The sequence below is a fragment of the Aythya marila genome (genome assembly GCF_965140915.1).
Source record: "Aythya marila genome assembly, chromosome: 1".
In the NCBI taxonomy this organism is placed as follows: domain Eukaryota; kingdom Metazoa; phylum Chordata; class Aves; order Anseriformes; family Anatidae; genus Aythya; species Aythya marila.
Genome location: NC_139042.1, coordinates 163,164,245 through 163,190,954, shown reverse-complemented (window position 1 = coordinate 163,190,954; position 26,710 = coordinate 163,164,245). Strand labels below are relative to the sequence as shown.

General features: G+C 43.2%; 6 protein-coding genes across 6 annotated transcripts in view; 3 read left to right on the top strand and 3 right to left on the bottom strand.

Moving 5' to 3' along the window:
* The window catches only part of LOC309886030 (histone H2B 1/2/3/4/6-like), a 52,151-nt gene that overhangs the window by 21,059 nt on the left and 4,382 nt on the right, over positions 1–26,710 (bottom strand). The window lies entirely within an intron of this gene.
* On the top strand, positions 4,857–5,534 carry LOC309881966 (histone H1.01-like; the record flags this gene model as incomplete). Its single annotated transcript, XM_082768545.1, has 1 exon — positions 4,857–5,534. One exon carries the CDS (start codon positions 4,857–4,859, stop codon positions 5,532–5,534), a length of 678 nt encoding a protein of 225 aa, XP_082624671.1.
* LOC309874068 (histone H4) lies at positions 8,406–9,458 on the top strand (the record flags this gene model as incomplete). Its single annotated transcript, XM_082751987.1, has 1 exon — positions 8,406–9,458. One exon carries the CDS (start codon positions 8,406–8,408, stop codon positions 8,715–8,717), a length of 312 nt encoding a protein of 103 aa, XP_082608113.1. The 3' UTR covers positions 8,718–9,458.
* Positions 10,406–10,919, top strand: LOC309875735 (histone H3.2; the record flags this gene model as incomplete). Its single annotated transcript, XM_082755408.1, has 1 exon — positions 10,406–10,919. The coding sequence occupies one exon, from the start codon at positions 10,406–10,408 to the stop codon at positions 10,814–10,816; it is 411 nt and encodes a 136-aa protein (XP_082611534.1). The 3' UTR covers positions 10,817–10,919.
* LOC309879082 (histone H3.2) lies at positions 14,664–15,113 on the bottom strand (the record flags this gene model as incomplete). Its single annotated transcript, XM_082762405.1, has 1 exon — positions 14,664–15,113. One exon carries the CDS (start codon positions 15,111–15,113, stop codon positions 14,703–14,705), a length of 411 nt encoding a protein of 136 aa, XP_082618531.1. The 3' UTR covers positions 14,664–14,702.
* On the bottom strand, positions 16,295–16,892 carry LOC309874677 (histone H4). Its single transcript, XM_082753105.1, has one exon. The coding sequence runs from the start codon at positions 16,888–16,890 to the stop codon at positions 16,579–16,581; it is 312 nt and encodes a 103-aa protein (XP_082609231.1). The 5' UTR covers positions 16,891–16,892; the 3' UTR covers positions 16,295–16,578.

The window sequence follows — 26,710 nt, the reverse complement described above, 5'->3', positions numbered from 1 at the left end:
CGGGGCCGAGCTCGCCCCCGAGATCGGCGTGCTCCCTCCGCCCTGCCTCACTGGACCGAGTCCCGGCGCGTCCCTGCGCAGGGGGCCGGGGACCGTGGACCGTGGCGGCTCCTCGGAGCGATCCATCGGGCCCCGGCTCGCCCCAGGGCAGGGTCTCCGAGCAATGCGGGATCCCTGCTCCTCTGCCTGGATTGTTGTCTTCTGCCATCTGCTGGGCATGAGTTCATTTTCATCAATAAATTCTGATAATTTTTAGATTTGACGTGAAAAATAAGTTCTGGAGCATGTATTGATATATATATTTTTTTGTCTCTGCTTATCTTTTTTTTTTTTTCGTAATTATGATTATTTTGTTTATTACTTCTTTTGTCTCTCTGCATCACATCTTCTTCGTTATTGACATATCTACCCTTGGGTGTAAATTACCCTGTAGGTTTTGAGTATGTTTTGTTTGTAAGATTGGTTGCTGTTCTTACATATTTTTTATTTCTTCTTTTTTGCATTGCAGAAAATCCCTGAAATTTTCATCTATAGTTATTTCGGTACTGGGTACAGTATGCATGCAACGAAGATGACTACAGTGTAAAAACACTTGAACGGTATGTCCATATTTCTTTTTTCCTGTTGGCCTTTTGTATTATGCATTTTGGTCCTACTTATGTCCCAAACTCTTGTAAATACTAGTAGATGTAGAAATAAATAATATATTGCAAAAATTATAACTAATATATTTTAAAAATAATTTATAAAAGAATAGGCGAACTATAGAAAATATCCTTTTAAGTACCTGTGTAAATTCTGGATGTGTTTCTTGAAGAGTTTCTTAATGATAACTGTTCCCTGTTCTCTTAAATTATCTGCATTTTTACTTTTCTTACAATACTCTTCTTAGCTTCATCTTCATAAATCGTCAACATAGACTATTACTATAGAGACCAGAGAGGTTTTATTAGTGCAGGAATACTTTTATATGAGGGTGAAAATATTATTTATAGGTTGCAAACACAAAGTCAACCTCTTGTGAAGACCAGAGTTGAAGATGTGAAACGTGATCATCAGATGTAAGATGAATGTCAAAAGAGTACACACAGAATCAATAAACAGTTGAAATCACTTCAAAAGGTCGGCCTTCTTCTTTGTTCTTGTTTATGTCCCTAAATTATTTCAACTATTGGAGCCTTAGAAAGCAGTATTTCATGCACATCTTATTTCATACCTTTCTGAAATATATTTCCACTCACTTATGTATCACCTTGCTACTTTTCCCTGCTGTCTCCACATCAGTATATGCTGAAGTATTCACATGCCAATCTATTCATACATGCAAGGATTAAAATCTTCACAAAATAGCTAAGCAGGAAGGGATCTATTTGAGATTACAGAAATTCACTGTCCCTTGAATTTTGGGGGATTATTCATGAATTCTAAGCTTCAAGAACTGGATGGAAGCTCTCTTGAAAGCTTTCCGAAATTCCAATATCAGGTCTCATAGTTGTGGTTACTAGAATTTAAGTAAATAGTTCTATAATGCAAATGATAATTTTAAGGTTTCATCAATCACGGTGTTAAAGGAGAAGAGGAGCTTTAAGAATTATAGGACAAATTTCAGTCTCTGTAGAGCAGAGACTTAGCAGAAGATCCAAATGACATTTTATGTTAATATAATAGAAAATTAAAGTCTTTTTAAGTTTTTATGTTGCAATTACATTTATTAATTTGTTTGTTTATTAAATAGTTAACCTAGAGCAGTGAACCATTCTGGCATTGAACCAGAGAGGCACTCCTTTTAGTGTAGAAATACCTAGGCTTGGGCTCCGGTAGGCCGCAAAGGAGCTTGACCAATTATACCATAGAAGGAATTAGGCTTATTGGTATCAGTGGTGTTGGGGAAATCCACATACTGCTTTTGCCACTTCTGGGGAAATAAAAGACATTCCAAGTACATTAGGGTTTTCCCAAGCATCCTGGCTTTCCTCTACTATACTCAAACTTTGCTTGTGTCATAACTGGAGTTTCCAAAGGGCAATAACTACTAGCTGCCTGTGGGCAAGATGGCCCCATTCATGTCCTAACTCTGCAATTCTGGATGGAGTTCTAATCTGATATTTTAAAAAGTGCTCTAAGTCACCTCATTCTTCAGTCATCTTTGGGAATTTGAGAACTGAAAAACAATACTTTCTAGCCCATCCTAATTTCTATTAATCTAAAAATCCTTATTTCTAGACCTATACTGTTGACTAAGCAAAAATTGTTCCTTATTATCATTTCCTCTCTTGTGATGCTGAGTTCGCTTCAGCTGCAGGTATTTGGTCTATTGCTTTATCATAAACTGTGTTTGCTCCACACAGGAGAAAAAGAAAAATTAAAAGTTCCAGTCCACTGGAGCAGCATGCGGCTTCTGTTTCCTCAGTAGCAATGTTTCGGTCCTCTGAGAGTGATAGTGAAAAAGGCCGGAAGACAGGGAAGTAGGTTTCATCTGTATTTTAATGGCATTTCTGTGATTTATAAATAATAATATTTCCTGGTAATAAGGCAAGTCCTGTTGTTTGAAGAACAATGTGATTTTGAAATTTCCTCAAATGTAGAATACAGGCTCTTTGGAACATTTTCTAATGCATATCCCGCCTTGAACTGCAGCCAATATCCAGGAATTTGACAAAAGAATCAAATAAGACTGACATACTTATAAGCCAAGAGCCTCATCATTGCAGAAGCCACAATTTACGGTGAAGTTTATTAAGAATCTTTCAGACTGATAAGGATGACAATATTGCTTACTGTACAAGTCCAGAGAGTTGACAGAAAGCCATTTAATGTAATAAGCTTGAACAGAAAGAAAGCAAGAAAGTGAGCAAGAACAAAAAAAACACGTGCAAGTGTTAATGAACTAGAGAGTGCTTAGCTCCTCTATCTCTGTGAGGACTTCATACCCACGTTCATTGTTACAATGAGGTCACTGCTACTAGTTTAGAAAAATCTTTTCCTCCGAGTGTCGGAACTGCTTGCAAGACAGTCTTCAGTAATGTCCCTGAGGATCTTAATTCCCTGAATTTTAATAAATAACCACCAGATACAATTATTTTTTTTTAGTTTCTGTGTTCATACAATACACAATACTGCAAACTCATACCTAGCATTTCTGTCTTGCTTGTTATCACAGACAGATCTTTCAGAAGACATATTTACCTTTGTCTTACAGGCTGATCTGCATTCTCTGGGACACCTCACATAGCCATGTATTTCTTCATTCATTTCACCTCCAAATAGAGAAAAATAAAAAATGTGTGTTAAATTACTGAATAATTCAAGTCCATACTTTAATGTAAAGATTTCACATGATTTGCTTTTTGAGTGACTTTAATAAAACACAATTATTAAAAAATGTTCAGAGGGGTCATGTGATATTTCCATCTTCTTTCATTTAGCAGGGGTTACTGTCAGGATATAGTTCCTGTTATTTCTTAGAGACATTCAGTTTCACATAAACACGTGTAAATAGGAAAGAATATGACATTTCCCTAATGTAACGTGGACACTCAAGACAATGTGTTTGTATATTTTCCCAGTCCCGGGCTTCTGGAATTCTACGCTGTACAGTCATTTGATTTACCTTGTTACAATTTCTTGTAGCCCTGGACAGATCTGCTCTGCTGTTTTGAGTGGCTGATGATAGCCTACTATCTATTGTGTGATACAATGTTATTGCAGCCAGGCTGTTAAATGTTTCATATTAAAAATAATTATTATAATTATAAAAGTAGGGAATTTTTTGAAGGCTTGAAGGCAGAAACCAAGAATTCGTTGTTTTTTTTTCTGTTGGATTATTTGTGTGTTTGGATATGGAGCTGCCACTGTCGAGGAGAAAGAGACTTCTTGAAACGGTGTAAAAAGCTATCTTTCTTCTAAAAAGATCAAAGCGGCGAGTCATCTGATGCTGTCAGCCGAGCAATACCATCAACATTCCCTCATTAGAACAGAGAAATCAGTCCTGCATAATAAAGGGTCCTGGTCGCACTCACCAAGGACGGGGTTTGCAGCTTTACCTCACCGCTCAGGTCAAATTTTCACTACGCCCCAGATTCTGCTTCTCAAGGAATGTTAATAATTTGCGATACACAGGACATACTTCTTATATTTTAAGATTAAAAGACAGTGTACTGCCGTAGTAAGTATGCTGACTCCCAAAGTCAGCAGACAGAAGCAGCTTTCCGAAGGGTGTATCGAAAGCATATTCCCAGGAACATCAGCCCGCACAGAGAGGTGCGGCGGTGCTTTGCTCCATTTTACACCCAGACAGGCGCAAAGTGATGCCGGCTTTCCCACACGCTGCTGAAGCGACGGCTTCTGCCAGACGTGGGGGCGGCCGGAGGGACGCTGAGCTCCCGAATCCTCACAGGGGGCCCCGCTGCGTTACTTCCTCGGGGTTACCGCCGCTGTGCGCGGTTTTCAGCCCTTGGAACCACTCCGGTGTTGGCCCTGCTCTGGAGAGGACCTCCCAGACCGCAGTATGCCCGCGGGCTGTGCCAGCTCGGGGATGGGTGGGTTTTAATCTAAAAGACAAAGCCAAAGTTTCCCTGTCCCTGCGTAGGAACGGCCCCGCGCCGCGGGGCTTCTCGGGTCGCAGGTCGCTCGTTTTTCCTCCTGCCAGCGGGAAACGCCGGCAGAGCCCGCGCCCCACTCCCTGCCGGCACGGAGCAGGGACGGCGAGTTTGGGAGGCGAAGGCGCCTGGGGGCGATGCAGGAGCGCGGCGGGGCCGGGCCGGGCCGGGCCGCACCAATCAGCGCGCGCGGCGCTGCTATAAAAGGGGCGGCGGCGGCGGCCACGCCATTGTTCTGCCTGCTCCGCAGGAGGCGTCATGGCTGAGACCGCTCCCGTCGCTTCTCCCGATGTGGCCGCCGCTCCTCCGGCTCCGGCCAAGGCAACTCCCGCCAAAAAGCCGAAGAAGGCGGCGGGCGGCTCCAAGGCGCGCAAGCCCGCGGGCCCCAGCGTCACCGAGCTGATCACCAAGGCTGTGTCTGCTTCTAAGGAGCGCAAGGGGCTCTCCCTCGCCGCGCTCAAGAAGGCGCTGGCCGCTGGTGGATACGATGTGGAAAAGAGCAACAGCCGCATCAAGCTGGGGCTCAAGAGCCTCGTCAGCAAGGGCACCCTGGTGCAGACCAAGGGCACCGGCGCCTCCGGCTCCTTCCGCCTCAGCAAGAAGCCCGGTGAGGTGAAGGAGAAGGCGCCCAAGAAGCGGGCGGCCGCGGCCAAGCCCAAGAAGCCGGCGGCCAAGAAGCCTGCTAGCGCCGCCAAGAAGCCCAAGAAGGCAGTGGTGAAGAAGAGCCCCAAGAAAGTCAAGAAGCCGGCGGCTGCTACCACCACCAAGAAGGCGGCTAAGAGCCCCAAGAAGGTGACCAAGGCTGCCAAGCCCAAAAAGGCAGTGGCTGCAAAGAGCCCGGCTAAGGCAAAGGCGGTGAAGCCCAAAGCTGCCAAGCCCAAGACGGCCAAGCCAAAGGCAGCCAAGGCAAAGAAGGCGGCGCCTAAGAAGAAGTAAATGGTCCTGAAGAACTCCCGTCTGCCTTGCAGACAACCCCCAACGGCTCTTTTAAGAGCCACCCAACCTTTCATGAAAAGAGCTGAAACACTGTTTCTTACTATTTTATGTGGTTCTTGGTGTAACTTCCGCACTCCGGCACTACTGCTGCTGGCAGTCCCTCAGATAACGGTGCACACAGCTGCTTCCGCGTCCTTGTTGTCCGCGGGCGGCTCCGGCAGAGCGCGGTGCCGCTCGCTGCAGCCCGGCAGCGCGGGCGCGGTGCGAAAAAGCTCAAGGGCAGCTGCGGGGCGCCCCCCGGGTACGATCCCGGACCCGCTGTGCTTCGGGCAGCGCTCACCGCCCCGGCCCGTGGCGGGAGGCAGCTCTCGCAGGCACTGCTCTGTCCCTTGTCAGCCCGGGAGTTGCGCCGGGAGGGTGGGAGGGGGTGCGGGGGGCGCGCTCGAGGCCGCTCCCGCCCGCGCCCCCGGAGCTGTGCCCATTTCGAAAAGCCCGCGCTGCGCGTAGATTGGCTGCGCCTCTCGGGCTTTGCTGGTGCACGGGAGTTTTCGGGTTAAACAGACGCCCCGTCTCTAATCCGACAGGCGGGGTTTTACGTTCTTCCCGCAGAGGAAGAGGTTTATGAGCTTCCTGGTACGAGCCTGCTTCACAGCTGGGGGCTTTTTCACTCCCAGTCTATATCTGCCCCCCCCGGAAGTCGTAGGGTGAGGGGACTGCCGGCGGCACTGGGGTGTTCCTCGCCGCCCCTAGAGCTGCCCGCGTCCCCGCTCTCCGGTCTTTGTCCCTTAGAGCTGCTGGCCTGGATCTAGGGGCTCGTTTCGCCAGGGGAGGCGGCTACGGGCACTGTAGGAAACCGCGGGGGCCCGAAGCGTCCCCCGCCTGTCCCCCAACCTCGCTGCCCCCGCCTCTTCCTGGCGATTTGACCGTACCCTCCTCCCGCCGCCTTCACCGCATTCAAGGGATGCTTTCCCTCTCCTTAGCTGTGCCTGGGTGCTTGGTGGCAGGAGAAAGGAAAAGGGACGGGAAAGCTCTTTCCTCGCTTCTAGTCATGGCTCTGGTATCACTTTCCCCAGCGGAAGGAAGAATTTCGTAGATTTATCTGTTCAGCTCTCAGCAAAAACGGTTGATCTCAAGTCAGTAGCTCGTAAATCCAAAGTGATTAACCCAAAACGGGGTTCCTGCAATTTAGAGAAGAAATTGAGACGTGATTACCGTGTTGCTGAAATAAATAAATAAATAAATAAATAAATAATGGACGTCCTAAGTCCTTGTGCTGAAACGTAGTGAATACAAAATAGACCCTTCCCGATTTGTGGTTGAGGAAGGTGTCTTTAAATACATTTTCCTGAAACATTTCTCTTATGCTTCTTCTGCATGTCTACCTAGAATACAGCTGACATTTTGGCCCTTATTTGAAATTGCCTCTTCCCCTACATAACATAGAAACCCACATACACATCACATTCTTTTTTTTCCTTTTTTTCTAAGATTCTTGGGCCGCGTCCCTGCATCCTGATAACTCAAATTCCTGAGCGGAGATGCGTGTGCCTTTGCAGTGTAGGTGTGTGTCTAACATGCTCTCGTGGTTACCATAAATGAAGGCTGTCGGGTGTCACACCAATTAATTTTAGAGGGTTTCACCCGACTGCTGGCACTGACTCGATGAGACTGGGTCCAATGCGATTCTCCAGCCACCTACACCTGGTTAAAAAGGAGTGGAATTTGACTGGGTACCGTCAAACAAAAAGCTGTGCAATGAGAGAGAATGGGGGCGGCGGTGGTGGGAAGGAACACGTAAAATCACAGGCCGAAAATGCATATTTTTCATAGATCAATGTTTTGTGATATCTTTATGGGAGGATACATTATATGAAGCCTTTCAGCTTGAAAGGAGGGGGGAATAAAAAATGTCCATGAGAGGGCAGCAAACACTCAATAATGGAAACATTTTTTTCATTTGTGATCCTTTTTAGCTTGAAAGCCAGCTACTTAATGTCGGTCGCCGAGATCTTTGATAAATACTGCTTGCAACAGTAATACCGCAGCAGATTTTCCACTCCAAAAGAAAGCAAAGTAAGAAGTAAATACACTCCCCCGAAGTATAAAAACAACTTGTTTTTCAGATCTTTAATCTTTCAGCCTCTTTAAAAAAATATCTAAATATGTGTTTATACTACCATAGGAATGGAAAATATTATGCAACTATTTCTCCAAAGAACACATTTAGTCATAAAAAAGAAACTAAAATGCAGTAAATAAAGATTAAACTCTCTCGTTTAATGTACATTTTTGTTGTTAGACTTTCATTGAAGGAACGCTCAGAAAAGGCAGGAAATAGAGATTATTCAAGGAGGAGGAAAAAAATCTTAGAAATGCTATTGGACAGATTTTGCTGCAAGACACACCATTAAAAAAACGAGGAGCAGCTTTTTTAAAAACTACATCCATATATAAGAATCAATGCTACTGGAAAATTAGTCGAAGAGGTTCAATTGCAATACAAACTATGTACCCATATTTTAAAATAAAAATTACAATTGAAAGAGAAATTTCAGAGTTGCAGTAACCAGGATACCCTTATATGATCGAGATTTTAGTTCCAACTCAGCGTGATGTAGCAGACTTGGGGGGGCGGGAAGAGGAAAAATAAAAGCTTCTACAGGTATATCTTACCCGATATATTTCACAAGTCTCACGAATTTTTGTGCGATTGGGGCTCGCTAAACCACCGGCGGGAACATTCGGCGGGACCGAGCCCCAGGCCCCGCCCTGTGCCGGCGCAGTCCCCAACCAGGTCGGCTCCCCCGCTATAAAGGGCGCGGCGCGGCAGCGGGCCGCTCACAGCTCGGCTCAGGCAGCAACAGCGGCACCATGTCCGGCAGAGGCAAGGGCGGGAAGGGGCTCGGCAAGGGGGGTGCCAAGCGGCACCGCAAGGTGCTGCGCGACAACATCCAGGGCATCACCAAGCCGGCCATCCGGCGCCTGGCGCGGCGCGGCGGCGTCAAGCGCATCTCGGGGCTCATCTACGAGGAGACGCGCGGCGTGCTCAAGGTCTTCCTGGAGAACGTGATCCGCGACGCCGTCACCTACACCGAGCACGCCAAGCGCAAGACGGTCACGGCCATGGACGTGGTCTACGCCCTCAAGCGCCAGGGACGCACCCTCTACGGCTTCGGCGGCTAAAGCGCGCAGGCAGCTGCTTCTCGGACCCTCTCGACACCCCAAAGGCTCTTTTAAGAGCCGCCCACCTTCTCTTCAGAAGAGCTGTGACATTGCATGTGTTCTTTGAAAGAGCTGTGTGTTAAACTTACTGCTTACTGGAGCCTTTCTTTGTATTGACAGTTACTGTTTCTGAAGAACTTATGGTAATGGCAGTTTCATCCATTTCCCAACGTTAATGGCAAAGTTGCTTGTGCTCTGTGAAAGCCTTATTAATTCCCCTGTGATTGCTGAGCACGCTGCCAAAATTTAGTGTGCTAATGAGACCAATGATTTCCTAATCACATTTTTTTTTCATTTTCACAGACCTATGTGTAACCTGGAATACTATTCGATGTGTTATTCCTTAAAATGTTTTATATGTAAGTATAGGTTATCTGCATTTACAGGAAAAGGGAAGCTAATGGAAGAAAAGATGGAAGTTCCTCCCATATGAATGTTTCTTTTCTCATAACTTTTCTAAATAAATTTTCTTAACTGTAATCTGGTTTCAGTTCTATGTTAAATATTTTAAAAAGTCCTTTTCACGTGTAGTATTTAATGCAGATTTTTGGAAAAAAAATATATATATATTTACAGTTTTCCCCCTCATGCACCTGGCAACACATCTTAATAAAAAATAATCCCCATCCATTATTTTATCAAAAGGAGAATTGTCCATAGGCTCCTGTCATTATGCAGTTCTCCCTCCCAATTCAGTTTTCAAGGAAGTATTAATGTTTTCTTCATTTCATCATAGATGAAGATCAAATGTAAAATAAATAAATAAATAAAAATCTTTTATACTTATATTAAAATACTGGTTACAAAAGTCGACTCAAATGGCTGTCAGTAGATGCTCGTGGTCATTTCTCTGTTTCTTACAGATTAAGTTCTCACCAGTGGAGTAGAGCCAAAAGAAATCAGTCTATTCCAAAGTGCTTTTCATTACACCAGAATGACCCTTGTCTAAAATTTCTCAGTCAAGAATTTAGCTGACAATGCTTATGATCTCTCATGTTGACTTCCTTTAGCAACAAGTAAATGACGTAAGAAAAGTAACTGAAAAGACTTATCTTCATTGTTACAGCTCGTAACATAATGAAAATTTGTAGCTGTGGTAAGTATAGGATTTCCTAGGCATTTGTCTCTGGGAAACTAGGGGATTTTTCTTCGAGGCTGTAAGGTTAGTGTGCCTGTTACTGTAAGAGGGGAGGATGTATAAAATAATAGTAGTAGTAGTATGATTATTATTATTATTATTCTGTAATCAGATCACCAAAAGAAACTATTAAGCTAATTTATATAAAACTGCATCTTCTTCGAGCCTCCACACGGCTCTTAATCTGTCAGGAACCCGGGAGAGAGGGAAAGCCAGAGAAGCAAAAGCGATGTCAGCGCTGTGTCTGAAATGCAGCCCCTCCCACCCCCGACCCCCTCCCCCACCCCGGTTCGAACACGGAGTGCGCCGGGACGGGGGGAGAAGGAGGAGGGGGGAGAGGGGCAGGCAGCGGCGCATCCGCCTTCCTTGAGCCCGGGCCGGGATCTCAAGGTACCCAATGAGGATAGCGCTCCTCTCGACCAATCAGCGATGGGCCGGCTCTATAAATAGCGATGCTCCGCAGGCAACTGCGGTGCCCTGGTCGCAGAGCCTGCTCGGTGAGTGTTAGGCGATGGCCCGCACAAAGCAGACGGCGCGTAAGTCGACGGGCGGGAAGGCGCCCCGCAAGCAGCTGGCCACCAAGGCGGCCCGCAAGAGCGCGCCGGCCACGGGCGGCGTGAAGAAGCCGCACCGCTACCGGCCCGGCACGGTGGCGCTGCGCGAGATCCGCCGCTACCAGAAGTCGACGGAGCTGCTGATCCGCAAGCTGCCCTTCCAGCGGCTGGTGCGCGAGATCGCGCAGGACTTCAAGACCGACCTGCGCTTCCAGAGCTCGGCCGTGATGGCGCTGCAGGAGGCGAGCGAGGCCTACCTGGTGGGGCTCTTCGAGGACACCAACCTGTGCGCCATCCACGCCAAGCGCGTCACCATCATGCCCAAGGACATCCAGCTCGCCCGCCGCATCCGCGGGGAGCGTGCCTGAGGCTCCTGACCCAGCCTCCCGGTCCTTGGTCCTCAACTTCATCCCTGCACCCTAAAGGCTCTTTTAAGAGCCACCACTTAACCACTCGAGAGAGCTGAGACACTGCCATACCCGATATTTGAATACGTGACAGTCTTTGAGTTCTTTCACGGTATTGTACATTTTAGACTGTTTTATAAGTACTATTAAACCTTGCTTTTTTTTAGTTTCACCTCCCTGTGCTCTGCAGTTTATTATCAATACTCCAGAGGAAAAAAAAGTTTGTAAATGTTTCTCAGGAGTATCCTATTGGGTTTTTAAGTAAACGGTGGTATGTGCTGTTTTAGTTGATGGGCTTGGAAATAAATTTGTTCGGCTATACTGAATTAGAAATTGTGAGAAAATCAGCAAATGAGATATTCATTAAGCATGGTGAGAGCTATACCGTTCATTTAAAACAAACAAACAAACAAAAAAAGATTGGCAGTATTATTGGCCCCTGCACGGGTTACTACAGTTAAGGAACATGGAAGGCAAGGTCAGTGTTAGTATATCGAAGATTAACATAACACTTTTTTTTTAAATTTTATTAATGTAATTGATACAAATGTACTGAGTCACTACTTACAAGAGGGTATAGTGTAAGACTTAAGACTTTATAAGGTATGTAAGAGTCCTACTTCCTTGTGCATCACGTGAATAAAATAAAAACACTAGTTAAGAAATCCTTATGTTAGGGATAATAGGAAACTGAAGCAAGTGAATTTATTTGCTCTTTTGTATTCTCAGTGTTGTTTGCCTGACTTGGAGAAATCCGGCTGGAGCACTGTAAAGCAGCGAGGCTGGGAAAAACAAGCTAGAAGCTGGAGGAGAATCTGGAGGATGCTCCTGGGAAAGGTTGCTGTCTCCTCCATCCGTCCCTCCCCCACCGCTCCGTTCTCCTCGCCCATGTCTCCCAACCCCCTCCCTCCCCCTGCCCTTCTCAAAGAGGAAGCACTGGCACAGGAGGAATATTTGTGGTTTTCATTCGGACCAAAAGATCTAGGGGAGGGGAAGCAGCTGCCAAGCCCTTGAGGCTTTGTTAGAGGCTTGTAGGAAACATCTTTGCATGGCTTTGAGAACTGAGGACAAGAGTTTGTATTTGATTCTAAAAAGAAGGTAGAGTCAGAAGAGAAATACAATGTGAGATCAACGTTTACTAGAATTTAGTTTGTTAGTGCAAGATTTTTGTAGGCAGGAAATTACAGTTGGCCTCTAGCTCACTTTCATTTTCCAGTTTATCTTGTCTAGTCTTGCAGTCTCTATCTGTTCAACATCTCAGAATAGTCACCATTTATTTTCATTCACAAATAAAACATTCAGATTACTGTGATTTTGATTCTTATGGCATCTTTTCCTCTGCCCTTGATCATACAGTCTGGCCTATCGAATATGCTGCTGTAAATGTTATCATCCAAACTGGTCTGAAATGAAATTGAACTATTTGAGGATGGCATCTGGGGAAACCTGCACTAAGTTTCACAGGGCGTTTCAGAAACACTACACAGGAGGTAAAACATGCTCGATACAGGAAATATTCTTAACGTTATTTTAGATATGAAAGGGACGGGGACTAGAAAACAGCAATGCTTTTTTTTTTTTTTTCTGTGAAGGTCACATGTAGGGTAGCAATACATACATACAGACATACATATTTTATATGTAGACATGAATGTCCATACACACACATATATATATATATATATATGTATACTTTTCCTTCACACAGTATCTATCATCTTTCTTTCCAAATTCCCTCTGTCTCAGAATGACCTGGATTTATCTTTTTCTTTTTTTTTTTTTTTTTTTTCTTCTCTGTGGTTCTGATCAGTTCTGCTGTATTGATAAAAGAAGTGAAAGAAGAAACTACTCTGTTTGCACAATAACACTTGCACAATAAGGGGTGAAAATTTGATTAAATGGAACTGCTTAAGCTAGAGTAATATAGACTGTGCCCATAAGTGTAAGTTAAAAGGAATTATTAACTATGTATCTGACTATACTCTAAGACTTTGGACAACAGGCTACATACTGTTTGTTCTTCTTGTTCCATGTTTGCAAGAGATTCGTTGCTGAAATGACTTAAGTTTGTAGCCAAGTACCACTTTGAGGTTAGAAAAGGTTAAACTGTCAAAGCAGGCAGCCTTGTTATGTATGAAATTAAATGAAGGGGAAGATAAAAGAGGGGAATAAAAATTACCTTGCTGCCTATGTACAGTGCCATGCTTGATCACAGAGTGGAGCCTGCATTGATAGTAGTCCATGGAGCTAATTGCTACAGCGAATGGGAAAATTTTTCATCATGACTGATGATTAGTTAATCTAATCCCAGGTCATGTATCTGCAGTATCTATCAAAACTGACCCAAAACGAATAGCTATGATGAGTTACAAAAGACAAAACTTGAAATAAAACAGTGCAGCATTTTTGTATTTATTTATATATTTTTTCTTCTGCCCAGTGAATATAAAATATGTTCTATAACAACCAAAATACAATAAAGAAGTCAAGCTATGATTTTGACCCCTGATTTTTGAGAGAACGTGAAACTTCCAAATTATAAATTAAATATTACTTCTCACTTCATAATGTTACAATAATGAGAAATGTTTATGACATACCATAAAACCTCAATTCCAAAACCTGCCAATATTTTTTTTCTGTATCCTTTGAGTTTCTTTTACTTTGACTCAAAATGACATTAGAAATGTTATTACATTATTTACATGTAAATAGGGGTGAAATCTGTGGTTTATATATGTGTATATATACACACACACATATATCCTATTCTTAAGAAGTAAAAATCAAAAAACGGAGTAGCTCCTTTGTCCATTTCCTTTATGATTTGGTAACTTTTAATCCCTTTACTTCCTTTACAACCTAATCTCAAAATAAGGACAAAAAGATAAATGTGTTGGGCGAATTATTTTATTTGATTTCTTTATTAATTGGGGGGAGGGGAGATAGGGGGAAGCACAAGAAGGAAATCCACAACCTCATTCTGGGATGATTACTACAGTCAGTGTATGTTGCCATCTCCTTTTCTCATTTCTCGTTATCTCTGAGTGTTCTCTGGGACTGTAAGGCACAGCAAGTTATGTCTTAAGAATACTCTAAGTGCAACAGGTGACTGCTCTGACAGGGTAGCACTCTTAACTGCTAGCCCATGTTCAGTGCCATCCCAGGTTTAGTGTCATACCCCAGGTAATGAACTGGGAGCTTTCACAACTAAGGGAGAAGGAGAAGATGTTTTTCAAATTAACAGGAGAAATTCCTATTTCTCTGTTACAAATCCAAAGCCTCATATAAGACTTCTGAATGTATCAGTGAAGATTTGTGCAAAGGTAAGTGGGAGATGTTCTTACCTGAGAAAGCCATGTATACATACATCTATACTACCACAGCCTGCTATTTAATCCTAGAATTCTAATACTGCTCAGTATTTTTCCCCAACTGCTTAAGAGTGCCTATCTTTTCATTAATACATATGGAAGCGCAAGTTCAAACAGATTATATATGTTGATTATTGGAAAAAAAAAAAAAAAAAAAAAAGTCTTCACTCTTAATATTTTTGTAAATCTCTTAATAAAAGAGAAATCGTCAGCACCTCAAAATACTTGGGAAATACATGAAATATCTTTATACAGGCACTAAGTTAACAAGAATCTGGAGGGCAGGGGTCTCAAACACAGTGCTGCAGTTTGGAAAAAGACCAAATATTTCAAGTTACTATTTCTAAAAACTACTTAAGAACAGTGCTACAGCTCTTTTTATTGTGCATGGAGTGGCTCTTAAAAGAGCCTTTGGGTCTGAGTGCAGCCTCCTCTGCCGCAGCAAAAGAGGTGGAAGGGCTGAGTCAGGAGCCTCAGGCACGCTCCCCGCGGATGCGGCGGGCGAGCTGGATGTCCTTGGGCATGATGGTGACGCGCTTGGCGTGGATGGCGCACAGGTTGGTGTCCTCGAAGAGCCCCACCAGGTAGGCCTCGCTCGCCTCCTGCAGCGCCATCACGGCCGAGCTCTGGAAGCGCAGGTCGGTCTTGAAGTCCTGCGCGATCTCGCGCACCAGCCGCTGGAAGGGCAGCTTGCGGATCAGCAGCTCCGTCGACTTCTGGTAGCGGCGGATCTCGCGCAGCGCCACCGTGCCGGGCCGGTAGCGGTGCGGCTTCTTCACGCCGCCCGTGGCCGGCGCGCTCTTGCGGGCCGCCTTGGTGGCCAGCTGCTTGCGGGGCGCCTTCCCGCCCGTCGACTTACGCGCCGTCTGCTTCGTGCGCGCCATCGCCTGCCGATTGCTGAGCCGCCGCTTCCAAGGGGAGCCGTGCGATGGGCGAGCTGCGGCTCCGCGGCCGCTCTTATAGCGTGCCCCGCTCCTCGATTGGCTGGCAGGAATACTGCGGATTCATTGGGTGCTTTCAAATTCAAAAAGCCCGCCTCGAAAGCGCGCCTCTTCGCTAACCGGCCAGCGGCGCCTGCCCTCCCCCTCCTCGGAGTCGCCGCTGTTGCTTTCGGCCGCGTCTGTTCCTTAGGGATGGAGATCTCCACGTTGTATCTCCAAAATGGAGACTTGCAGAGGTCTGCGGGAAAGACGTTGTTACGCTTTCCCAACCACATGGTACGTTCGCGTTCCTTTTCTTTCAACTCACTTGCACCCGAGCTCTGAACATAAAGCGTGCTCCAGATTTTTCTCAACAGGAACCCTTACAACAGATCCTTTCATTAAGAGAACTTAGTCCTTGAGAAGTACAAATTAATACCGCATCGTGTGTGCTAGATGCTTTCCAACTGATATGAACTGTAAGATGCTCTAATCCAAGGAATGAGGTTTTGAACACAGAATTTCTTTTAGTATAGAGGGTACTATAAATCATGCTATAATAAGCACGCTTATTTCTGTGCTACGTTCCCCAGCCGGGAGGGATCCTGAAACGGGGACGGGTTTTTGAGCGAAATGAAGAGCGCTGATGAAAAGTGGATGCACGGAACTGCTCAGGCTTCAACAGCTCCGCATTGAAAGAAGAGACGGTACGAGTTTTAATACACTTCACATACAGATCGTTTGAGATGATTTCTGAAAAAATACGTTCGGACACTTGGGGTCATTCCAGTATTTGCGTGCTTATGAGGTGTTCAGGGGACGAGCAGCTGTGGGCATGTCCCCTCCCCCTCCTCCAGCACCCCTCTCCCTCAGCACACTTCCTTTTGCTGTAAGGCAGCACAGGGAACAACGTGATTTAAATATAAATAGCTGCCTACATCCGCTCTTTGTTTACTCAGCGTTTGAGAACAGCCCTGCAGAGGAGGCCCCTGCTGGGCGACGCAGACCTGCCCCCGGGCTGATCCAACAGCTCCAGCCTGGAGTAGTAAATTAAGGGGGGTTCACTTCTGATATCCGGCCTATTTTATTTTATCTTTCGGGAAATAAGCCAATCCTAACCTTAAGATTCCCGTTACACTGCCGAAGGGGAAATCAGTTACATAGTACATTCTCTTGTTCGCTTATCTGACTTAACAGAAGTCAAGCCACGAAACAACACAAAACTAGTAACTGGGTGCTTAAGTACGTCTCACTTAAGGCTGCCTAGTAAACCATGTATGACTGAACTTTAAAGAAACAAGGCATAGATAAGTGAAACTTCTTTTCACTACGTTTAAAGCAACACAGCTCCTTCTGAAGAGAAGGTGGGCGGCTCTTAAAAGAGCCTTTGGGGTGTCGAGAGGGTCCGAGAAGCAGCTGCCTGCGCGCTTTAGCCGCCGAAGCCGTAGAGGGTGCGTCCCTGGCGCTTGAGGGCGTAGACCACGTCCATGGCCGTGACCGTCTTGCGCTTGGCGTGCTCGGTGTAGGTGACGGCGTCGCGGATCACGTTCTCCAGGAAGACCTTGAGCACGCCGCGCGTCTCCTCGTAGATGAGCCCCGAGATGCGCTTGACGCCGCCGCGCCGCGCCAGGCGCCGGATGGCCGGCTTGGTGATGCCCTGGATGTTGTCGCGCAGCACCTTGCGGTGCCGCTTGGCGCCCCCCTTGCCGAGCCCCTTCCCGCCCTTGCCTCTGCCGGACATGGTGCGGCTGCTGCTGCCTGAGCCGAGCTGTGAGCGGCCCGCTGCCGCGCCGCGCCCTTTATAGCGGGGGAGCCGACCTGGTTGGGGACTGCGCCGGCACAGGGCAGGGTTCCCGCCGTTTTTGCTTTCTATTCTCTCTCACTGACTGAGATTTAAGTTACTTTGACCTCCTGTTAATTTCGTGCTGTTGTTCATTTACTGGTTTCTTTTGTTTATATTTCAGACTGATGAACTTTTCTTCAAAAGTTTTCATGTTTTGATATCCTGCCATACAGGCTTTGTTCTTTGGAGCTTTTTTCACAATATTTGTGCTGTCAGATTTTCTAAAATATTGTTTTTGCCTTTTGGTTTCCAGCTCTCGTTTCTAAAAAGGGGACTGTGATACTCTTTTCTCATGTTTACATAACTAAGTTTGAGTCTATATACACACATTAACCATAATACTGAATTGAATCTTTTCATTTATGTTTATATTTATGTTTATATTTATGTTTATATTTATATTTATATTTATATTTTATGATCACCTTTATTTTGCTCATTTGCACTTACTAATGTGAGTTCTTTTTCTCTTATCTTTTACCATATTTCCATTGTTGTTATTGTTTTGATTTTTTTTCCTGCCTATCCAATATGCACTATCGCAGAAAAGCTGTATGCTAAAAAACAAGGGAATTATCTTTTTTTTTTTCTGTCTCCCTATGTGAACCATCCCTCACTAAAACCTTCTAATCAACTGCTATACTGCACCTAGTAGAAGCATTCACAGTTTTTATTTAAGCTGTACCAACTGTGCTTGCTCTTCCAGAGGTACCAAGTGATGTTGGTATACTCTTGTATAATCTAAATTGTAATATAATTAGGTATAATCTAAATTCCTGTAGATTTGCCATAGTCTTATTAATATCTCCTTTCTCTCCCTGGGAGGAGTTAACAGGCAATGTGAGTACAATACTGGGGCTTAAAATTAAATAAATAAAAATAAAAATGTTGCTTGCTTCAGTTCCTGTCAAGTCACAAAACAGTAAGCAAGCTTGGGCATTTTCTGCTGTTACTAACCTAAAGGAAGATTCTAGTACTGTGTAAGGTTTTTGTTTGTTTGATAGGTCGTACTGTCTTTACTTCACTTAGTAGTGCCTCGCTATCAACAGAACACAACATTTCAGAAGCCTTTCCCTTCTGCTCCCTGACACCAGCCAATACATAGTAGTGACAGTGCTCTTGCAAGAGCATTAAACATTTTTTGAATGTTTAGTACAAATGCATACTAAGGAAAGATTCACAGCAAGATGGAATCACGACAGATTGGATTTTGTGAGACAGAAGCAAATGATTCTGGTGTGCTGACAACACTTGCTATCCATCCATGTGATAGGTACTCTGGATTTTTTGGTTTCCATCTGTAAGATTTTGACTGCCACACTTATATTCTCTTTGTGTTGTTGCTTTGTTTGTTGTTTTTTTATTATTATTATTTTTTTTTTTTCACCCTCTAGTTAACTAATGTAGTTTTTCATATGTGTTTAAACTATAGCACTATTTGATAGGGCTGGAGGGTTTTATGTATGCATTGATAACTTCAGAGTAAGTAATTAGAATATACAGTTTTTAATTTAATCCTGAGCTTAAAAATAAAACTATTACTTTGGTGCTGATGCCATGGTAGATAGTCTGAAACACTTTTCAATTGGACTGAAAATACAAACTAAAGCAAACCAAAAACTGTCCTGTATGTTGTGCATGCATACCCCAAGATTCAGCCAAAACCACCACCAGGGGAGAGAAGTAAAGGAATTAAGTCTGGGGTGCAAAAGCTGGGAAAAAAAAAAAAAAAAAAAAAAAAAAAAAAAAAAGGAAACCTTGAAGAAAATAGGGAGACTTGTAGTTTGTGTAGTCTTTCTACAGGTTACAAGCCTTCAGGAGTCCCAGGTAGGAGCCTTCAGAGGCCTGGACAGGACTGTTTGTGTTAGAATTACAAAAACACACTTTGTAGGGTATTTCTCACATACAGCAACATAACAGCTCTCAGGACTGAAGGTCATGGCCAGACTAGCATGCCTCTGGATTAGTAAATCTGGTGTGTCTACCTTGTAAAGAGAAGGCTTCCTATAGCCTATTCCCCACCTCACCATACACGAGCTGCATGCTAGCTGAAATATATAGGTCCCTCTTTCCCCTGCCACTACACTATTTAATAGCTTAGTGGATAGCATTGGTGACAGGAGGACAGTTGGACTAAATTATCTTGTAGGTCCTTTTCAACCTTGTGTTTCTATGATTCTATGATTCCACAGTCTTAAGAGATATGCACTCGTGATTGCAGCCTGGCAATTCCCCCAGGCTACCTAGGCATGGGCTGGTGCTGGCAGGCTCACTGAATAGCTGGTGTAGCTGAATACCTCTATGAAGAAAGACTGGGGGAACTCCTCGACCAGTACTGGGGAGTTGGGAAGATATTAGCGTACCTAGTTCCTCACATGAAGCTCTTTTAGGAAACAGCAGAGAAGGGACAGGGCAATAAGTTGAGACTGGGGACAGGCATAACCTTGCCCATCCATGTTGTCCTCCCTGGGCTCTGGACTTCTTCCAGGAAGAAAACAGGATTGAGCCCAGTCAGATCTCACCAACAGTTGCTTCAAGTGGTTTTCCAGGAGCAGGGTGGTAGATAGATGTCAAAGCTCTGTAGCACACCATGCATATCTGTTCCTACACCTGCTCACCAACTCTGCTGATACTTACTGCTTCTCTTAAATTCTGATTTTACTTCCTAAACTGGCACTTGAAACAGCACAGGTCTCCTGATATATTGACCATTGATTAAGCTAGAAAAACCTTTAATGAAAGCATTGTAAGCATGAAGTTTCCTACACAGCAGAGACTGTTAAGATTTTCCCTTGCCTGGGATCCTGCAGAGCTGCACTGGGCAATAAGTTTTCTTCCTGAACTCTGCCAGCTCCTATGGAGTTGTAAATACTTAAAAGCAGCTGAAGTACTGTTCAATCCTAGGAGTGATTCTGGGGCATAGTTTTCCAAGAAATGAATCTACTGTGGGCATGCCTGCAGAAATGTCTTGAATTTTGTCTTGGGCTGTCTGTTTTTGGAGGAGGCCAAGTCTGTAAAATGGTGGTATGCATTGTGTCAGTGTCTCCGGACACTACTGCTGTGCTTTTGTCATTGTTTCATTAATATTTTGGTTGGAAACCCAGATGTGGGAGGCGGGTTTTTTGTTTGTTTGTTTTGTTTTGTTTTGTTTTTGAAACCCCAGCTGCTTACAGAATTTTATTTATTCTTAGGCTCTGGCCACAGCAACAGGCTTCCCTTTAAACACCCAGTACCCGGGAAAGATGACCTTAAGCCCCAGGTCCTTTGAAGGGAGGCTCCAGCCAGTCATTTCCCAGACCACGCTGATGCAAGTATCTTTTCTGCTTTGTATTTCTATTTGACAGACTGCGTAAATTCTATCTTGGCCCAATCTTCAAGTTTATTTAAATCTATTGGAATCAAATACCTTACTTTTGTCTCTTTCTACCTTCTATCTAACTTAGTGTCTGCCACACAAGCCATTCTGTTTTATCTTCCAGGTTATTACTGAAAACACCAAATTATTCCAAGTATCAAGTCCTGGGAATTTCTTCTCTTTTATGAGTGTCCACTGACATTGAGTTGTTAACTGCAGTGCTTTGACCCCATGCTACAGCCAATTTTCAAACATCTAATGGCCTGCTGATCCTGCCCATATTCCCTCAGACCCCAAATGAAAATGCTGTGGGAGATTGTTCCAAAAATGTTCCTAATTGCAAAGTGTAGTGCACTCTTCCCTTGCACATGCAGATTTTCTCTGATCCATAGTTCTGTGATAATTACCAATATTTAGACATCAGCATTTATTTGTTGCCCTCCACCCATTATCAACAGTTAATCATACCCCTTTTATTTCTGACAGCTGCTTAGTATCACTGACTCTTGGACACTTCACAGTCTTCCCAAGCTACATTTTTCCAGTGTGTCACTCTAGTCTGTATTAGAAATTATTTCCTTTCATCTAATTTGCTGCAGCAAATAACATTTTTTTGTATTTCCCACAATGTACACTCAGCAAAGTTAACGCCCCTCCTCTTAATATTTTAGGTGTGCAAGAAAGAATTTCAGGTTCTCAGCCTTCTCTTTGAGACAGGCAACTGCAATTGTATGCACCTTTCTATAAGATAATACTTCTTAGATTTCTGATGGTTACTGTTGCTTTTTTTTTTTTTTTTCCTCTTCTTATTACCTGATGTTCTGCACTAAAAGTGGAAGATCTTCTCCACCTATGATGCAGAAACAATCATTGTATACTCATCACACATATAATCATGTTTTTTTTCCTTAATACCTAGTAAAATAGTTGGTTCATTGTCAAGCTATAAATATATAACTTCAGGTTATATATACAACCTTTGATACCCTATAGGTACATGTATAACCTGAAGATACAGATCTACTCAGGCACTAGTCAACTACCATTGTACAATATTTATAAAACTGACATATTTTTTTCCAAGTGAGTTTCACATTTGGGAAGACAGTGTCTCCAATTTATACGGCGTTTGTCACTTCATAACCTGCACCACATCCTTCTAGCATTTTTTTTAGCTTGTTGATACCCATAACACCTCTAGTTGTGCACTGTAGACTATAATTCAAATCAATAATAAAATTATACCAGGACTAGGATAGACCCTTGCAGGAGTCTTTTTGACACAGCATTTTAATTTTATAAATGACAATCATAAGCATTCAAATATAAATTCGTACCCACTGCATGTACATGTTTGTTTTGTGTTAGAAAAAGTTGTCCTGATTAGTAGTTTCATTTACAATATTTTTTGTGCTTATAAGAACTTCCAAAACTGAGTAAAATTGAAATGGAGGGAAAATCTGTAATATATCTGGCAGCAATTGAGAAATATTCCATTCTCTACTGAGAATACTTCCAAATTTAATTTAAATAAATAAATTTAAATTATTTTTAAATTAATTTAAATCTAAAGTTAATTTCAAAAACAAAGTTAATTTTGGAACAGAGCAGTTTCATATCTTCTTTGAATTTGGCTGGCCTGGTAACTAGTACAACTCAATGTCAATGAGGTATTCCTTTCCCAAGATATGCTGAGTCTGTAGCCATGTAGCTTAGCTCTTGCCCATGCTCTTTAGAGATCTTAAGAGTAAGAGTAGTCACCTAGGTAAGAAATGGAACTGAGTATTATCACAGGTGAACTTCCTATTTAACTTCACTCATCATGATAGGTTAGAACTACCTTTGATATCTTAAGAAATGACACCTAAGAACATGCACATCCTCACTGCCACCAAAGGGGTAAGACTTAGATTTTCTATAGTGATGACCCAGTTTCAATTTACATCTCTGACACTAAGTTAGTATTTGCAATGTGACTGAAACACAAACACACAAAAGGCACTCTTGTGAGCATCTGGGAAAATAGCATCAGGCCTAGGCTCAGCTACCTTTTTTGTTTTGGTTTGGTTTGGTTTTTCCTTTCCAGGCCCCTAGTATTTTTTCTTGCCTTTATTTACCTGCTTCATCTTTTTCTTCTACTGAAAACAAGACAAAGACATCAATGATAATTTTCAGTCTCAGTAAAGGGAGGATAGAAATAAAACATGGTTTTGTGAGGATTTCTCTTTCAAAGCCAGAAAGGACACTTCGATGATTTAGACTGCTGTTTTCCATGCAGACAAAGAGATCTGGGGCTTTGTTCATGAAAAGATACAACCTTGTTTTATTTTCTATTTAGCAAATATTCAGCAATGATGGCCGATAGGGGAGTCACTTCTCCCTAGACTGGCTTTGTTGATTTTCTTTTATCTACTCACATGCAGGATAGAAGTGCATGTGATAGAAGGATAGAGGAAAAACAGAACCTGTACTAGATCCCTCTTAGATATTCCAATCACCTTATTTTTTTTTCTGATTAATTCCCTTTCTTGTACCAACCTTTTGATCAACCGTGGATGCAGGGCTTTTGTTTCATTTTGATTTGTATTGTTATCTAATGTGGCAGTTCGCTGAGACTCCAACTAAGCTTAACAAATCCTACAGCCATGGACAACATGACCACAAAGCCAAACCAGAGTAGTAGCAACTTCTATTTTACAACCAGAAGTTAAAGTGGCAGGAGTACAATTCAGCATTAATCTGCATACACATTTTACAATTTAACCCGGATAACTGCAGTTTGCAAACTAGTACTGCAGGAGGTGATCATTTCCCTCCACTCAGCACTGATGAGACCTGTCAGGAGAGTGGCATCTGATTCTCGGCTCCCTGGTGTAACAGAGACATGAACATAACTGGAGTGAGAGCAGCAAATGGTCACAAATATGATAAGGAGATAGGAGGACCATCTGTCATACAAGCAGAGGCTGAAAGAGCTAAGACTGCTCAGCATGGAGGAGAGATGTCTCAGGGAGATTTTACCCATGCGTATAGATACCTGATGGGGGAGTAAAGGAGACAGAACCAATCTCTCCTCAGTGCTACTAAGTGACAGGATGGGAGGCACTTGGTAAAAACTGAAATGTAAGATCTACTTAAACATAAAAGTGTTGTTTGTTTGTTTTGGTTTGTTTTTTACTGTGAAAGTGGTCAAATGTTGGAACAGGCTGCCCAGAGAAGTTATAGTGTCCCCCTGCTCGAGCTGACCATGCTTTGACTTTGGGGTTTAGACTAAATGATTTCTAGAGACTTTTTCCAAATTTCATCTGAACTGTCATTCTACAATCACTGTGGTCTTACAAATCCCTGTTGTTATCCTCGAGTGCATCCCTGACAGCAATCCTGCTTTGCTGAACCTAAGCAAATATGAAAACTACTAGGGAGATAGCTAGATTCTTCTATGATGGAGAGATTTTGGTAGGAACATTACCCTCATATCTCAACTTCTAAGATCTCAGCGAGATGATGGTCCTCAAAGTTATTTTCCTTTCTGTGAATATTTATGATTTCACTTTCTTAGACATTCTTTGTGTAGCAGTGCCCAGAATTGTTCCTGAACTCAAGGATTAAAACATATCATGGCAATGTACATGTGTTGAAGAAAGAAAGCAGCAGTGGCTATCCTACTACTACTCAGCTGCAAAAGAACTTGCTTATATTCTCTTTCCTAGAGATGGCTCACAGTGTTTTTCCAAGTGTCTGGATTAGACCTTTGACCATGGGTCAATTTTTTCTTGCGTATCTTTAGAACTATGTGTCTTGGCTTATACCAAATGGAAATTCATTTTTCATAACCTTCTAAGCTGTTATATCACTTCAGGTAGTAAACTAGAAGGCAAGATACTTCAATTAGGAAGCATGATGCCCTAACATCCAGTGATGTATTTTTTGTTAGCTTTATTGAGATATATATAAAGGACAGGTCACTTTATCACTGATAGCTCTTTAACATCTTAACTCTTCCATAGTATATAATTTTTTGCAATTGCTGAAATAGTATGTCAAGAAATTTGCAGGAACTTGACTAATATCTCTTGATCTTTTTATGTTTGGGTGCTCACCTAAATGTGTGCAGAAACATCCTTTGTCAACAGAATGGGATGCTTAAATTAAAAGATCATTATTTCTCTTTGTCTACACCATGCTGAGAACAGTAAATATCATTAGTGTAGTCTTTCAGCTACATTTGGCTAATCAGTTTATCCAGATTGTTTCCCTGTAGTCTGTAAATCTAATCTGTCTCTATCTGTCTAATGTCTAATCTGCTTTTCCTCCATGTGGAGCCCACTTCCTGATGGGGGGGAAGACAGAAAAAAAAAAAAAAAAAAAAGTTTCTTCCTTTGTTATACACTTGTAGGAATGATTTCTTATATAGGAATTCTTTTTGTTTTGAACATACTTACATTGGACCTCTCTGCATTGGCATTTTGTAGTACCTTCTGTAATCTACATTAGTACCTCTACTAGTACCTCTACTAGTAGGCAAGGAGGGAAGTCAGGATACATTGTGTGATGATAGTTGGAATTTAAGTTCTGTTTTCAAGAATTAAGGCTTATGTAATGTAAGGAGAAAAAAGAGATTGGTTAGAGGTGCTGAGCAGGAGAAAAACAAAACCTGCATTTGAACAGGATGCTTTGAAGGGAGAAAGAGAAATGGGAGAATTTTCTATCTTTGCTGTTTGGTTGAAATCTGGTATAAAATGAGTAACGTTTATATACCTGTTTCTTCACATGGAAACTGTAAAAAAAAATCATCATCATCATCAATCATTATCATCATCATCTCACTCAAAAACTTCTGCTTCAAGTAATATTGCTTGGCAGTAAGAAATTTCTCTGTGAGGTTGAAAAACTGTTTTCTGTTCCATACTCATTGATTTGCTAAGTTAAGTGCTGAGATGATTATTTTATTTATCTTTCTCTCTCATCTGTAAAACATCTGGGGCAATAACCATGCTATTTTTGAAGTAGATTTTGATTAGTCTCTAAAATCTGAGAACTGTTGTTTTGGTTCAGTGTTGCGTTTAACAACTATATCCAGAAAAGCCAACCAGAAAAGCAAACTTGTCAGAGCTACCGACAAGTTGTTTTTATCTGATTAACTGGAAAATTTCACGTCTACATGCAGGGGAGGGAAATAAAACTGTAAAAAAAAATAATAGTAAAAAATAAAAACTAACTTTGTCACGCCACCTCATATTTCTAGAGCCCCACCCTTTAAAACTTGTGCAGAAATAACTGGTAAGATGAAGAAAATACTCATCTCCCAGCAGTAGGCCAGGGATAAGGCTTTGGGCAGAACAGGGCAGGTTTGATGGTTGAGGAACAGGATAAAGTATAAAGGATGCTGACACTTAATGCTGGAGGCCAACTGCCAAGAGTTCACATGCCTCAGACAACCAGGGAACAGCAAAGAATTCGATAAGTGCAACTCCAAAGAGTCAGCAACAGGAGGAGAGAACTATTAAAAAATAAATAAATAAAATAACACGGACTCATCTAGAACTAAAACCGGGAGAAGTCCAAAATTCTTCTCCTTGCAATCCTCAAACCGGGACCTTCTTCACCATCTTCCCTTACCAAAGCCGAGGCGATCTTTTTCCCTGAGGTCTTGGCTCGGGGCAGGCTCTGCCATCCCGACCTGCCGACATCATGCGTGGGGGGAGCCCGGCCAGAGCCGCTGTTTAGGGAGCAAACCTCAGAACTGCCCTACCGCCTCTCTCCGCCTCCTATCTCCATCCCTAACCTACAGCCCATTTAAGGGCAGAGGGAGGAAATCATCTGCTGGTGCTCTGAGGACACATTTGCAAAGAGCGAGCTTGGAGGGACGCATGCTCCAAGGTGCGTAGGTGAGGGATGGACCTGGAGCAAGACCCGTGTCTGGGGCTGCCCGGCCCCAGCTGCTCCCAGCGTCCTGGCCAGTTTGCCTATACTGAGCCTGACTTGTAGAGATCTAGCCTTAAATCGTCCGAGCTGCAGAGTAAGGTACATTACACATCCTCCAGCCTTGTTCCCAGACGTGTGCGTTACATTAAGCAGATCTGAATGCCTGACAGCCCTTTTGTGTCACTTACAGCCTGATTCTGCTGCATGGACATCTCCGTCCAACCAATCTTGAAAATTAGCACAATGCCTTCATCTTACTACTAGCAACGACCTTTCTTGCCTCCATGAATATCATTCCTATTATTCATTTAGATTACCAGCCTGAGATCCCAAAAGCTGTGGTTTCTGTGGATGTGCTCTGGTTGCTTCTCTGTGAATGACATCACGTTCACAAGAAAAGCATGGCAGATTTCACAGCCAAATTCAGGGTGCCATTCA